The 16,010-nt window shown below is 45.8% G+C and overlaps 1 protein-coding gene across 1 annotated transcript; it reads right to left on the bottom strand.

Annotated features, from left to right (window-relative positions):
• Window positions 1-3,922: 3,922 nt before the first annotated feature.
• On the bottom strand, window positions 3,923-13,400 carry LOC113875753 (putative killer cell immunoglobulin-like receptor like protein KIR3DP1). Its single transcript, XM_027514441.1, has 10 exons — window positions 12,864-13,400; window positions 12,686-12,721; window positions 11,275-11,541; window positions 10,080-10,379; window positions 6,838-7,137; window positions 5,818-5,868; window positions 4,968-5,073; window positions 4,620-4,636; window positions 4,144-4,196; window positions 3,923-4,033 (listed from the first exon to the last, which is right to left on the bottom strand). The coding sequence occupies exons 1-10, from the start codon at window positions 12,895-12,897 to the stop codon at window positions 3,923-3,925; spliced, it is 1,275 nt and encodes a 424-aa protein (XP_027370242.1). The 5' UTR covers window positions 12,898-13,400.
• Window positions 13,401-16,010: the final 2,610 nt, after the last annotated feature.

Raw genomic sequence — 16,010 nt, 5'->3', positions numbered from 1 at the left:
GTGCCCCACATTGGCAGGCATTTCCCAACCACTGGACCACCAGGGAAGTCCTCTTGCAAGCTTTTTTCCCCCCTTACTTTATTTATTTTTCGTTTAAGGACAACTACAATATTGTTAGTTTCTGCCATACATCAACATGGATCAGCCATAGCTATACTTACGTCCACTCCACTGTGGAAATCTTGTAATTCTGGAATCCTTTGTTCTTGAAGCTGTCCATGCAGGTCTGGTCATAATGTCCCTTTAAGCCCCTGACAAGACAAAAGGTTCTGTCTGTTCTGCCACTTTTTATCTCATGAATGGGAAAGTGTTATACCTTTCAAGTTCAGAGCCTTGAGAATAGTTTAGTCCCTCAGTTGTGTCTGACTCTTTGTGATCGCATGGGCTGCAACCCATCAGACTCCTCTGTCCATAGGGGTTCTCCAGGCAAGAATGCTTGGGTGGGTTGCCATTTCCTTCTCCAGCAGATCTTTCCAACCGAGGCATTGACTCAGGTCTCCTGTGTTGCAGGCAGATTCTTTATCATCTGAGTCACCAGGAAAGCCCACCAGTAACATAATGCGATTCAATATTTCGTCCCACAATTAACCTTGCCATTGTTTTCCATTTACTTTTATCATGGACATGGTGGGATTTTGGCATCATGCTTTCACTCTAAGTGTAGCATAACACTGACATGGAATATACCATAAATTTAAAAATAGAAGTATGAATACAATGCTAGATTTTTAGTAAAAAAATAAAGATAAGAAACAAGCAACAAAGATTTACTATATAGCACAGGAACTATAGTCAATATCTTGTAATAACCTAAAAAGGAGAATAATCTGAAAAATTATGTATGCGTGTTTATATAACTGAAAATCACCTTGCTGTGCACCTGAAACATTGTAAGTCAACTACACTTCAATAAAATATATCTATTATGAGATTAAAAAATGGAACCAGTGAAATAAATAAATTTTAAAACAAAATGAAAGAAAGTGAAGTCACTCAGTGGTGTCCGACTCTTTGCAACCCTATGCGCTGTAGGCTGGCAGGCTCCCATGTTCACGGGATATTGCAGACAAGACTACTAGAGTGCATTGCCATTTCCTTCTCCAGATAGTGCATGCCAACTGAAGCATACTACCTGATGGTCTGTGCACTCAGTCTCACATTCCAACTCTGCATACAGTGTATTCACATGGGCACCCTGAGCTGCCCAAAAGAGTCTCAACCCAGATTGTGAGTTTGTGCAAGGCCCTGGAAGGAAGTCAGAGGCTAAGTCCCAGGATCTCCCCACCCCTCAATCCCCAGCTCATCTCAGGAGCCCTTCCAGGTTTCATTAGAATCACTCTAGAATCTCAGGTCTCCCACCTTGCCCCCAACCAACTTCCTGGGACTCAAGTGACATATGGGTCTCAGGAGACCAGGGAGGACCCACCTGAAGGGTTTGAAGGCCTCTGGCCCAGAATCAACCCTGGAAGTGAGAGATTTGCCACTGAAAGCTTGGGCTGATTCTCTCCCCATCAGGATCCCTGATGGGGAAAGCTGTCTGAACGCTGACGTTCCCATGAGCTGGGGGCAGGCTGGGCGTCCCTTGCCCTCCTGTGGTCCCCTCCCTGACCTGCACATCTGTCCCAGGAGGAGAAGCTCAGAGAAGATGGAAGGCATGTCTGCAGCTCTGAGCGCCCAACCACCCCATCCTCCCCCCTGTACAGATGAGGAGACCACGGGGCCCTAGAGGACAAACAGGATGTGGTCCCTGGGGGCCTGCCGCCACCCTTCAGAGTTCCCACGGCTGTGGACTCACAGCAGGGGGCGGTCCCTCCTTGGACCTGGTTCTGATGTCTCCAGGCAGGGCTCAAGAGGCATCTCAGCTCAGACCTGAGGTCTCAACTCTTTCTCTTTCTGCCTGTTCTGACTCCCTGCTCCAGAGAGTGGGACATAGGTTCTTGTCTTGAGTCAGCCATGACAGCTGGCTCCAAATAGGACTCAGAACTTTATTTTCCCAGTTCCCTCCAGAAATGGAATTTACTTCTCATTTTTGGTCAGTACATGAATTATTGCAGAGCACCTACTCTGTAGCAGGCATTGGTGCCACACAGCAGAAATACACCCATGACCCAAGTAAACCCATCTTCTGTAGGTGGTTGGAGAACTCAGATTCTGCAAAATGAAGACATCAAATGCTAACATTCAATTATTTTTTTAAAAAGAAGTAATATGAGTATAACTGGGGTTCATGTCTACACTGTGAACATTCAGAAAAATGAAGATCATGACATTTGGTCCCCTCACCTAAAGGCAAGAAAAAAAACAATGGATAATTAGGGGAAAATGGAAACAGTGACAGTGGCAACACAGGAGCCCCAGAATGTCTTCACTTTAAGCGATCCTGACATTTCTTGGTAAAAGAGTTCTTGGGCGGTTTAGTTCTAAGCCAGGAGAGACATCACACACAGAGAGCTCAATGAGCAGCTAAGGCTCTGTGGAGTTTGATTTTCACCCCTTTTGCCACTCAGTTCACACCGGGGTCCTCATGGTGTTATGCTCTTCAGCCCTCCGCTTGGTTGAGCCAAGCCACATTGTGCCAACAGTTGAGAACTTAAAAGGCACAAGATTCTCAAATCCTTGGCTTTGGTGAAAATAAGCAAAAAAGACAAAACATGCAAATATCGATGGATTAACACAACATATGCAAAGCCTCCCTGGGGCAAGTGTTCTCTCTGCAGCCCTCAGTGATCTGGTGTGGAATGTCCAGTAGAATCCTCTGTGATCATGGGACTTTTTAAACATCTGCTCTGTCCAGCACCATGGCACCTGGCCACATGACGCTCCTGAGCACTTGAAATGTGGTGGGTGTGACTGAAGAACTGAATGCTTTACTTCCTATACGTGCAGAGTCATTGTCTGTACCACACGGCTGGGTAAGTACTTTATTGGCCAGTGCAGATCCAGACTGAGGGGGATGTTGTTGTCCTGTTTGTATCCTTAGAACCCCAGCACCCTCAGTGCACATGGCTGTGAAAAGGTTGAGGGGCCTTCCCCGATGGCTCAGTGGGAAAGAATCCTCCTGTCAGCACAAGAGACATGACAGATGTGGGTTCGATCCCTGGGTCAAGAAGATTCCCTCGAGAAGGGAATAACAACCCACTCCAGGATTCTTGCCTGGAGAATCCCAGGCACAGAGGAGCCTAGAGAGCTACACAACGTCATGGGTTCGCAAAGAGTCGGACATGACTAAATCGACTTAGCACGCAGACACACAGCCTCATGTGGCAAGTGGCACCACATTGGATATCTCAAACAGAATATACTTCATCTTTTTTTGGCCAACTTGCATTGCTTTTGTTACTGTTTCATGGAAAGCATTTTGTTTTAAATATAGCAGTGTGCACATGTCAATCTTAGACTTCCAATCTATCTCTCTCCTCATCCCTCCCCTCTGTAACTCTAAATTTGTTCTCTAAGTCTACAAGTCTGTTTCTGTCTTGTCACAAGTTCATTTTTGTAAGCTATTAGTGAACAGAGGTTTTTTTAAATTGGCTTTCTTTTATTTTAAACTGAATAATTTGAAGACTCAACTTTTAAATTTTTATGCTTTACTGGAATTTTCGAAAAAGTAGGATGATCATGGTAACCTACCCAGTATGTGCAATTGATTAGAATAACTTCTCCCAATAGGTTACATAGTTAAAACAGACTATTAGAATAGCCAGGGGATTACTAAGAGGTGGTGGGATTTTTGAAACAATCCTATAATTCTTGGACTCCACTGTTCTCCTCAGAGCTGCAGGGCTGCTTTGGAGGAGGAGAAGGAGTGCCCACAGAGGAACCCCTTTAAAAAGAGATCTAGTTCTTCAATTTGTAACACTCTGTGTGCTCAAAGGATGGGGCCAGGTCAGGGTCAGCATGGTCTTGGTTTATATCAAATTCCTCATAGATACTGGTCTCGGCGAAGAGGTGCATGAGGCTCAGGAGTGAACACTGTCTCAGAGAGGGTCCTGTGGTTCAAGTGGGCGAATATCACACCCTCTGCTGATGGGTCCTGAGAGGAAGGAGATGTGAATTATGGAATGAAATGTGATCTTCGAAGGCTGGGGCATTGAGAATTGGAGGGGCTCGGGCTATGGCAAGGGTTTAGGCAGGAGGACTCACCTTGCCATTCATTGTTCTGTCTTCTTTGGGCTCTCCTTCCATGATTGCAACATCTGCGAATGGAAGAGAGTCAAGCTCTTGGGGTGGGGGCGATTCTTCTAGACCTCCATATCTTTGGCAGGGACATCAAAGCCAAAAAAACCAGGGGTGTGCCCCAGGTTGCTGAGTCTGTCTACTCCACTAAATTAAAAAAAAAAAAATCCCATATACGAGCCCAGCCACTGACGGACTCTCTCAGAAACCTGTTGAAAGCCAAGAAGTCCATCCTACATCTTCTGTTATGGACCATACTCTAATGCATATCAGCAGAATCCCAAGATCATCAAGAGGAGAAGAGAAGATTGCTGTGGTTGAAGGGAAGAACAGGCCTTGGAATGTTCCTGGTGGCCCAGGGATTAAGGGTCAACCTTCCAGTGCAGAGAGTGTCGGTACTATCCTGGGTGGGAGAACTGAGATCCCACATGCCTTGAAGCAACTATCCTCAATGCTGCAACTGCTGAGCCCGCAAGTTCTGGACCCTTGAACTGCACCCCAGCACTGCAATGAGGATCCCCCATGCTGCAGCTGACAGCTGATGCAGCTAAGAATAAATTAACACATATTTTCATAAAAAGAACAGGGTTCCATGGTTCTCTGGAAGATTTTTATTCAGGGATTACAACAATGGAAATTAGTTTTTAACCTACAGAAAGTGAAAACGCCATTCTCTGCTATGAGCCCATCTCCCCCTGTGTCAGATTACACTGTGCTTCCCTCCTTCAGACTTATGATTGTGGGAGAACACCAGTGACAGTTTGGCTCCTCATACTTACTTTATGGGTAACCAGTGACAGACAAGAACAGCGAGGAAGATGCTGGTATAGATGAAGGCTACGGAGAGCCTAAGGAGAAGGTGCAGCTGGCTGGAGTGGCCTTGAGGGAGCTGTACTTCTGCCAACAAGCCAAGAGAAGAAGATCTGGTTATTCATTGCATACACCCTGCCCCTACACACAGGAGTTATTGTATCCTTGTGTCAAAGTGTGTCAGCAGCTCTCAACTTGATCGGTATGGTCTCCACTTCCTAGGAGGTACCAAAGCATCCAGGAGAGATGTTAGCAGTGGGTGAAGTAAGGAGGCCATGCAAGACCAGCAGAGGTCTGAAACCAGGTCCCCCGGGCACCAATGCAGTTTTTCTCTGCTGCCCCATATGACAAGTCATGGTGATTTTGCATGAATGGGGACTGCTTTAATCCTCCATATATTTCCCCCTCCATGCACATAACCTGGAATGGAATCCTCAGGAAGACACGACTCTTCTATTTCTGTCTGTGGAATGTTTAATTCATAAAACACTAACAGAGGAATAGCACATATTTAAGGTGCTCCCTAAAATTTTCAGCTTGTCCCCTTTCATCATTCCTTAAGATCCTGGTGGAGGAAGGGTAAGAATCTCCCTTAAGCATGGGGTCCAGTCACTCAGTCTCGCTTTGTTCAATTTAGAAATTTCCAGTCCCAGAGAATGAGAAACTCAATGCTCACTCTGGTTCTAATACAGACCATGATCTCAAATGCTGACATGACAGGAATGTTGAGGAGCCCAAAGTCACAGAACTGGGAGGTGGTAGAACAAACACTCACACAGGAACCCTCTGTCTTCTAAGAAATTTGCTGAGACAGGAGACCATCTTCCTTACCTTCTGTGGTGTGTGGATCCATGGTTGATGGGCAAGTACTTGTAATGGATCCTAGGGGAAAAAAGCCAGAAGAGGTGAACAGTAACCTTCCTCGCCCCACCAAAGGAGGACTCTTGTTTCTGGAAGGTTGACCTCCTGCCTGTCCTTGACTCTGTCATCTCTCAGAGCACTGATGGGGGAGATGAGAGCTTCTGGTCCCTCACTGTGAATGCATTGAGTAGACCCTCCATCCCAGAGAAGAGATGGTGGAAGGAGGCGGGAAGGATATGCCTGGTGATGAAAGACAGCTGTAAGCAAGAGACATCCTCTCTGCACCAGGAATGAGTATCTATGCTCCTTAATTGGAAAATCACCTGTATGTCAGAGGTGCTACTGGGAAAACACAAAGAACAAGGGGCTGATGCAATCTCTGATCCTCCCGAATGAGCCCAGCCTCTCCTCCTCCTGGGTCTACCCTGACCCTTTTCTTTATTTGCCTGGATAGACATGACTCTGATGTGGAGCATCCATACAGAAGGTGGAAGAGGGTTGAGATGCCATCTACCATCTCTCTTCCTCTCTGGTTCTCATTGCGTCCTTTCTCCAGAAGCCCTAAGGTCCCCTGATGCCAGCACGGAGACCTTGAGAGAGAGCTCAGTGATACAGTAAGATATTATAGAAACAGCCAAACTGCCTTTTGGGCCACCACAATGTGATTTAGTGTATTGTAAAGCATGGGACTCTTCATGGGTTCTCCAGGCAGGAATACTGGAATGGGCTGCCATTTCCTCCTCCAGGGGATCACGTTTTGTCAGGACTCTTCACTATGACACATCAGACCTGGGTGGCCCTGCACAACTGGCTCATAGCTTCACTGAGGTATGAAAGCCCCTTCACCACTACAAGGCTGTGATCCATGAGGAGGAGATAGTGAAGGACATCGGAGTCTGTTGTGCTGCAGTCCACAGGGGGGCAAAGAGTTAGACACATCTTAGTGACTGAACAGGAAAACAAAGCCTGGGCCAGGAAGAGGTTACTCACCTGTGACAGACAGGAACAGTGGGTCACTGGATTCTGACCACAGGTAGGGAGAGTGAGTGAAGGAGCCATAGCACCTGTAGACACCGCTATGGGCTAGGGTCCCAGGACCCAGAGGGAACTCTGACTGGAGTGCTCCATGGGGGCTCCGCCCTCCAGCAAGTGGGCACCCAAGGTTCTCCCCATCCCTGAGCAGATGGAACTGGTCAAAGGTGCTTTCGGAGCTGCAGACCAAGGTCACATTCTCTCCTGACCTCACCATGGGGCCCCCCTGGGCTGAGATAGAGGGTTTCCTGGACAGACCTGGAAGGAGGAGACCTTCATCTTAGAGTACAAAGTAACTCTAGTCCTAAGTATAGGACTAACCGGAAGTGTGCCACTAGAGAAGCACTGCAATGAGAAGCCCGCCCACTGCCAGGAGAGAAAGACCCACAGTAATGGATACCCAGCACAGGGCAAAATTCAAACATAACTTTAAATATGGGGTGTCGTTTAAAATCCTTTTTTTTTAAAATAAATAATTTTTAAAATGGAGTGTCATTTTATATCCTTTTTTTTTAATTGATCTGTCTCCAGAACTGAGATTTTTTTTTAATTTTTTAAATAAAAGTCATTTGTTTTAATTGGAGGCTAATTACTTTACAATATTGTATTGGTTTTGCCTACATCAACATGAATCTGCCTTGGGTGTATACGTGTTCCCCATCCTGAACCCCCCTCCCACCTCCCTCCCCATACCATCCCTCTAGTCATCCCAGTGCACCAGTCCGGAGCATCCTGTATCATGCATCAAACTTGGACTGGTGATTTCTTTCTTATATTATACATGTTTTAATGCCATTTTCCCAAATCGTCCCACCCTCGCCCTGTCCCACAGAGTCCAAAAGACTGTTTCATACATCTACGTCTCTTTTGCTGTCTCACATACAGGGTTTTTGTTACCATCTTTCTAAATTCCATATATATGCGTTAGTATACTGTATTGATGTTTTTCTTTCTGGCTTACTTCACTCTGTATAATAGGTCCGGTTTCATCCACCTCATTAGAACTGATTCAAATGTATTCTTTTTAATGAGTGAATAATACTCCATTGTGTATATGTATCACAGCTTTCTTATCCATTCGTCTGCTGATAGACATCTAGGTTGCTTCCATGTCCTGGCTATTATAAACAGTGCTGCGATGAACATTGGGGTACATGTGTCTCTTTCAATTTTGGTTTCCTCGGTGTGTATGCCCAGCAGTGGGATTGCCGGGTCATATGGCAGTTCTATTTCCAGTTTTTTAAGGAATCTCCACACTGTTCTCCCTAAAGTCAGGAACAAGACAAGGGTGCCCACTTTCAACACTACTATTCAACTTAGTTTTGGCAGTTTTGGCCACAGCAATCAGAGCAGAAAGAGAAATAAAAGAATCCAAATTGAAAAAGAAGAAGTAAAACTCTCACTGTTTGCAGATGACATGATCCTCTACATTGAAAACCCTAAAGACTCCACCAGAAAATTGGTAGAGCCAATCAAGGAATATAGTAAAGTTTCAGGATGTAAAATCAACACACAGAATTCCCTTGCATTCTTATACACTAATAAGGAGAAAATAGAAAGAGAAATTAAGGAAACAATTCCATTCACCATTGCAATGAAAAGAATAAAATACTTAGGAATATTTCTCCAAAGAAGACATACAGATGGTTAACAAACACATGAAAAGATGCTCAACATCATTCATTATCAGAGAAATGCAAATCAAAACCACTATGAGGTACCATTTCACGCCAGTCAGAATGGCTTTGATCCAAAAGTCTACAAGCAATAAATGCTTGAGAGGGTGTGGAGAAAAGGGAACCCTCTTACACTGTTGGTGGGAATGCAAACTAATACAGCCACTATGGAGAACAGTGTGGAGATCCCTTAAAAAAACGGAAATAGAACTGCCTTATGATCCAGCAATCCCACTGCTGGGCATACACACTGAGGAAACCAGAAGGGAAAGAGACACGTGTACCCCAATGTTCATCGCAGCACTGTTTATAATAGCCAGGACATGGAAGCAACCTAGATGTCCATCAGCAGATGAATGGATAAGAAAGCTGTGGTACATATACACAATGGAGTATTACTCAGCCATTAAAAAGAATACATTTGAATCAGTTCTAATGAGGTGGATGAAACTGGAGCCTATTATACAGAGTGAAGTAAGCCAGAAAGAAAAACACCAAAACAGTATACTAACGCATATATATGGAATTTAGAAAGATGGTAACAATAACCCTGTGTATGAGACAGCAAAAGAGACACTGATGTATAGAACGGTCTTATGGACTCTGTGGGAGAGGGAGAGGGTGGGAAGATTTGGGAGAATGGCATTAAAACATGTAAAATATCATGTATAAAAAAAATAAAATAAAATAAATAAATTTAAATTAAAAAAGAATATATGTATATGAATAGCTGAATCATACTGTTGTACAACAGGAATTAACAACATCTTAAATCAATTAAACTTCAACAAAAATAAATAAGAAAAAATAAACTTAAAAAATCAACCAGTTTGGGCTGCTCTTGAAAAATGTAACCTGCTAACTACTGCTGGGACCATCAGAAAACATGGTATTGACCCAGAAGCAGACATTATGGAGTGGAAATAGATGGGATAGAATCTCACAGGATCTTTGACCACCTCATTCTTGAGGGAGTGTTCATTGCTGCCCTGCCCGACCCTGGGGCTGGACGTGACTCCTTATTGGGAGGGTTGGAGGGACCACTCCCCTCTCTTTGTGCAGAAGGATGGGTTAAACCACAAGGCTGAGCAACTTCAGGGTGTCAACCTCCATCTCGATCACCCAGGGGCCAGACTGCAAGGGAGTCTGGTACCACAGTGTGCTGCTGACAGAGCAAGGGAGCTCTGATATGAAAGCGGGAAACCAACCCCTTACCAAACATCGTTGGCTGCCTGAGTGGGGAATTGCCCGGGTCCCTGCTCTGGTACATTTTTCTCTGTTGGTCATTCTTTCATGTTCTTGCTCCTTCACTCTGTCACCGGCTGTGTCTTCTCCTTAGCACATGGCAGGGACTGTGTTCTCTTTTCCCTTCCACTTTCACACCTCCTCTCTCTGGTTTGTTCCCTCTCCTGGGCTTGTGAGTGTCTCTGCATGCCTGTCATTCTCTCTCAGTACTGATGTTGGACTGGACACCAGGCCTTCTGTGACACAGAGAGCAGAAGGGACTGGTCTGGCCACACTCACCTGTGATGACAATGTCCACAGGGTCGCTGGGGGCTGACCACGCATAGGGGGAGCTGCTGAGAGAGCTGTAGCATCTGTAGGTGCCCACACTCGCCAAACTCATGGGGCCAATGACAAAGTCAGCTGTGCAATGTCCACCAGTGAGCATCCCTCCACGTCTCTGGAAATGCCCTGTGCTGCTTTCTTGGTGCAGGATAAACTTGTCAAACACCACCGGTGAGTGACAGCGGAGGGTCACATTCTTTCCCCGCTGCATGATGGGCCCTGGGTGGGCTGAGATGGAGGGTTTTGTGAACACACCTAGGAGCAAAGAGGTTGTGAGCTTCAGTGAGTCACCCCACCTCAGTGCTTCCCTTGAGAGCTGAAGGTGTAAAACTCCTCCCCATTTGCCAGCGGAGCCAATTACCCTTCCTGTGTGTTTTGTTGCATTCTCTTTAGCCTTGTTCTCGGGCTTTGGCTCATGCTTTTACGTCTGGCTCATGTTTCTCTTTGCTCAAGACCTCCAGCCTCCTCTGTGCTCATTCTAAGCTCTTTAGCTGTTGGACCTGCTCCTGGGTTCATGTGTGCATACTCAGTCACTTCAGTTGAGTCCAACTCTGTGCAACTCCATGGACTGTAGCCAGCCAGGCTCCTCTGCCCATGGGATTCTCCAGTTGAGAATACTGAGTGGGTTGCCATGCTCTCAGCTTCATCCCATCCCTAATATGCATGGTGGGAGCTGGGGTGGGTCTCAGGTGCATACCCTGGCTCCCTTCACACTCATCTAGAATGTGGGCAATGACTGCAGAACGTTGGGGTGGAGGTGGAGAAAAGGGAACATTTCCAATCTGTGACCCCTTCTCATGCCTCTGAGACATTCCTGAGACTCCTCCCTGGGGCTCCAGCTCCTTCATATGGGATTAAAGCTCCCTACTGGGTGGCAGGTGCTGGATCAGGGTCGTGCCCCATCCTCCCTGCTGGCAGGCAGTGGCAGCGTCCTGTCTAACTAATGCCTAGGGAGGCTCCTCCTTCCTGCACTGGGGCACCCCATCCCTACATTCAATACCCTGAGTTTAAACTCTCAGAGTGGGTCCTCTTTCCCTCCTTCGGTCCTGGCTGGTAGTCCTGAGGAAGTCTTGGGCTGCACTGGGACGTGGACCTAGGGAAGGGTTGCCTGCAGGCACGGCTATCCTGGGCTGGGCTGGACCCCTCCTACCTGAGACCACAATCTGCAGGGGGTCACTGGGTGCAGACCAAGAGGCTCGAGAACACATATAGAACCCAGCATGTTCTCTGGTCACAGGGCCAAGGGTGAAGTTGTTGACATAATGTCCCTGGAGCTCAGGCAAACGCCTTCTCTCATCTGTTTTGAACAGTGTGAATCTCTTAAGTGGAGAACGTGAGTGACACCAAAGAGTCACGGTCTGTCCTAAGGGAACCACAGGGCTTGGCCAGGCGGACAAAGACAGCTTCTCATATTCACCTAGGAGAGAAGGAGACACAGGCTTTGAAAAGAAAATGGGAACAGTCAGCTCTCCCCACTGCTCTCGTGGGTGGGCTTCCCCTTTAATTCTTCGAACTCTCCTCCCCTAACGTGCATCACCCTGATGCTCAAGGACACCTGGGGCTTGGGGACAGACAGAGACACAGTCAATCCAGGATGGACATCATGGAAATTCTCAGGACATGAATCACTCTTTGGGTTGACAAAATGTTGAAAACCTTTCTCTCAAAACACAAAACACCTGGGGATTCCTGGGCAGTCCAGTGGTTAGGACTTGGCACTTTCTCTGCCAAGGGCCCGAGTTCATCCCTGATCAGGGAACTAAGATCCCGCAAGCTGCATGATGAAGGCAAATAAAACACCACAGAAAAATTGATGCATGGACAAGAAGCGAAAGGACTTCCCTGTTGCATTTGTTGTAGCTCAAAATGGTAAAGAATCTTCCTGCAAGGCAGGAGACCAGGGTTCAGTCCCTCAGTTGGCAAGATCCCCTGGACAAGGCAATGGCAACCCCCTCCAGTATTCTTGCCTGGAGAATCCCATGGACAGAGGAGCCTGTTGAGCTGCAGTCCGTGGGGTCGAAAGGAGTCAGACACGATACTCTAACACTTACACAACTCAGCAGTGAAAAAGGCACTTGACTAAAAAGAAGGAAGTAAACCTTGAACCTCGCTCCTTTGTTAGCTAACTACAATCACACATCAAATGTGAGACAAGGTCCAGGTGGCCCTGCCTGATGACCAGACCCTTCCCTGGGGTCAGGTCTAGCAGGCGGACCCGCAGATCCTGTTGTTAAGTGTTGGTTGGAGATGGCATGGGCCTACTTGTAGGGGAGGGTCTGTGGGCTGCAGCCTCTTGCTCCCCTCTCATGATAGAAATGGCACTCAGTGGGCCTAGCTCCTAACTCCCAGACTTCACACTGTGCCTTCAGGTCCAGAGTCCAGAGCTGGACTAACCTCTGGGGAGAGTGAATATGACTATCAAGGCCAATAGGAGGACCTGGGATCCACAGGGCACACGGCTCTCACTGTACTGACAGGGGTCTCAGCCCAGCCCCCAGTGTCATCTGCATCAGCCCCAACTGCTCTGCTCAACAGAGAAATAAGGGATGGGGAGGACTCACCCACAAGTGCCCAGATCTTCAGACTCACACAGAATCCTAGAAGGAAAAGCATGTCAGAGATGGCTTGTCCTGATGGACCCCACGCTCCTTGCACACTCATCCAGGAAACCTGGTCAGTGGTGTGAAGACCCCCAGATTTCCACCATAACCCTCTCCTACCGTGTCTTTCCGGACTCACCGAGACTCAGGAGGCTGAGGAGTGTGGGGCACATGGCTCTGCTTCTGTGAGACAGGAGGCAGAACTGAGCAAAGCTGACAGAGTCACAGGATGCGGAAGGCGGGCGGTGCTATTGGTACAGTCAGCCTGGCTCATGTCACATGGGAAGATGGCCAGCCTCTTTTCACTCCAGGGATGGAACTCTGACCTGAGCCTCATCTGGAGCACGCCTCATGACCCAATCCTCACTTTTTGTTTCCCTAACTATAAACCTAAGAGGATTCAGACAGATCTTGCTGCCTTTACGAAGTAGAAATGGCGATTCAGTGTATACCATGCAGGATGCTTTTCTCAAGCTCTTGATAAATCTCATTAACCTTAACTCTTCAAAGAAGAGAAATCACATGTTCCCACCTCGTATGTCAGGCTCAGTGCAGGTTGCCAATTAAAGACTCATTAATAGAGACTTTTATTTTGCATTCTTATGAGAAGACCAGACATGCATATTATGGTTCTTTGAAAATATTTAAAAATTCTACATTGTAATATATGTGATTAAGAAACTAACTGTGTTAGTTTCAGGTGTACAACAAAGTGATTCAGTTATATATATACATGCATCTATTGCTTTTCAAATTCTTTTCCCACTTAGGTAGTTACAGAATATTAAGTAGAATCCTCTGTTTTATACAGTAGGTCCTTGTGGTCATGCATTTTTTATATAGCCGTGTGTATATGTAAGTCCCAAACTTCCAATCTAACCTCCCCCTGACAATATCCCCCCTGGTAACCGTAAGTTCATTCTCTGTGAATCTGTTTTGTAAATAAGTTCATTTTTTTAGATTTCACAAATAAATGATATCTTTGTGATATTTGTCTTTCTCTGACTGTTCTTCATCTGAAATTATTTCGTGACTGTGAGTGGAAACTTTGCACACAGACACTCTCTCTGTCTCTCTTCCTCCCTTTCTAAGCCAAGGACCACACATGTACACAAAGATAATGTGTGTAAAGATGACTGTGGTGTTCTGGGGGGAAGGGGATTTGTTCTGCCTGAAAAGGTGGACCACCTTGCTTCCTAGATACTCAGATGAACACAAAATATGTCAAGTAGGGACTTCCAAGCTACAGATTGCTTGAGTGAGGGACGTGTCCACAACAATCAACTCCAAACTGGGGCAAAATGGCCCAGCTTTGGCATCCAGTTTCAGGATGCCAAGGGCAGACATACAGCCAATTCAGCTGTTGTTCATAGACAGGAAACAAACCTCAGTAAGGGCAGTGATTCCACACCATTTTGCTGGCGGTGGGGGTCATTAACATTAGTGATGCTCCCTAAGTAATAAATCAGGTTCTCCTCTTGATCTTTATGTATGTAATGGAGTAACAGTACAGTCACCCTTCTTAAAATTTCCTCTTATTTACTTAATATCATGTTTCAGAATTGATCTGTATTCTTTGTCATTTCAGTTTGTGCATTTTTACTGTCATGTAAGGTTCATTGCAGATATAGAAACCACAAATTTTTAAAAATTAAAAAAATATTGAAGTATAGTTCATTTCTGCTGTACAGCAAGTTGATTCAGCTTGACATGTATATTCTTTTCCATTATGATTTATGCCAAGATACTGAATAAAACTCCCTGTGCCATACTGTAGACCTCATTCTTTATCCATTCTATGTATAAATAGATTTCATCTGCTAATTCCAAGCTCCCAGTCCTTCCCTCCTTGGCAACCACAAGCCTATTCTCTGTCTGTGAGTCTGTTCCTCTTTCATTGATATGTTCCTTTTAGATTCCACAGATGGGTGATATCACAGAAAATTGTCTTTCTCTTTCTGTCTACTTCACTTAATATGTTAATCCCAGGTTCACCCATGCTGCTGCAAATGGTATGATTTCATTTTTTAAATGTCTGAGTGGTATTCCATTCTCTGTGCGTATAAGCATATACATCTTCTTTATCCATTCATCTGTTGATGGACAATTAGGCTGTTCCCATGTCTTGGCTATTGTAAGTTTTGCTGCTATGGACATAGGGGTGTATGAATCTTTTAAAGGTATAGTTTTTTTCCAGACATATGCTCAGGACTGGAATTGTTGGATCATATGGAAACTCTGCTTTTACTTTTTTTGAGGAACTTCCATACTGTTTTCTACAGTGGCTGCACCAGTTTGCACTCCCCCAACAGTGTAAGAGGGTTTCCCTCTTCTCCACACCCTCTCCAGCATCTATTATTCGGCAACTGTCTAATGATGGCCATTCTGATCGCTATGAGGTGGTACCTCCTTGCAGTGTCGATTTGCCTTTCTCTACTAATGTGCAATGCTGAGCATCTTTTCATATGCCTGTTGGCCATCTGCGTATCTTCTTTTAAACCACAGATACCAATTGTGAGAGTGATGTCTATGGATTTTGTCTGAAATGAACGACACCTCTGCTAACGTCTCATGAATGTGCTCTGAGTCCAACCTCATGTTGTTTGTCAAGGGACAGAGTGATGAGGTCTTCAGGAAAGGAATAGTGACTTTATTTGGAAAGCCAGCACACCAATGAGATCGTGAACTTGTGCCCCAAAGAATCATCTTACCTGAGTTAGATGGGCTTTTTGAGGAGTGAGAGGGATGGTCCAACAGTGTTTACTGAATGTGAAATAACCCTAGCCCGTGGGGAAGAAAATTCCAAGAAAAGAGAACAATACACATTAAACACTCATGTGTGAACTCACACTTTCACACTTTTACACACACACACATACACACACTAAAAGAGGAGGAGGTGTGGCTGGTTGTTGCAGTGTTTTAATTAACTAGTTAATGGCTGTGCTGGGTCTTCTTCGCTGTGCACAGGCTTTCTCTAGTTGTGGGCAGGGGGGCAGCTCCTTGCTGTGTGCAGGGTCTCATCGCTGTGGCTTCTCTTGTTGTGGAGCACCCGCTCTAGGCACATGGGCTTGAGGCCCACAGGCTTAACAGCCCCGAGGCATGTGGAATCTTCTCGGTCTTGGGATCGGGCCTGTGTCCCCCACATGGGCAGGCAGATTCCCAACTACTAGACCACCAGGGAAGCCCTGTTGCAAGCTTTTTTCCCCCTTAATTTATTTATGTTTAATTAAAGGGCAATTACAATACTGTCATGGTTTCTGCCATACATCAACATGGATCAGCC

This window comes from Bos indicus x Bos taurus, chromosome 18 (assembly GCF_003369695.1).
Source record: "Bos indicus x Bos taurus breed Angus x Brahman F1 hybrid chromosome 18, Bos_hybrid_MaternalHap_v2.0, whole genome shotgun sequence".
NCBI lineage: Eukaryota > Metazoa > Chordata > Mammalia > Artiodactyla > Bovidae > Bos > Bos indicus x Bos taurus.
This window is presented reverse-complemented; position numbering and strand designations above follow the sequence as displayed.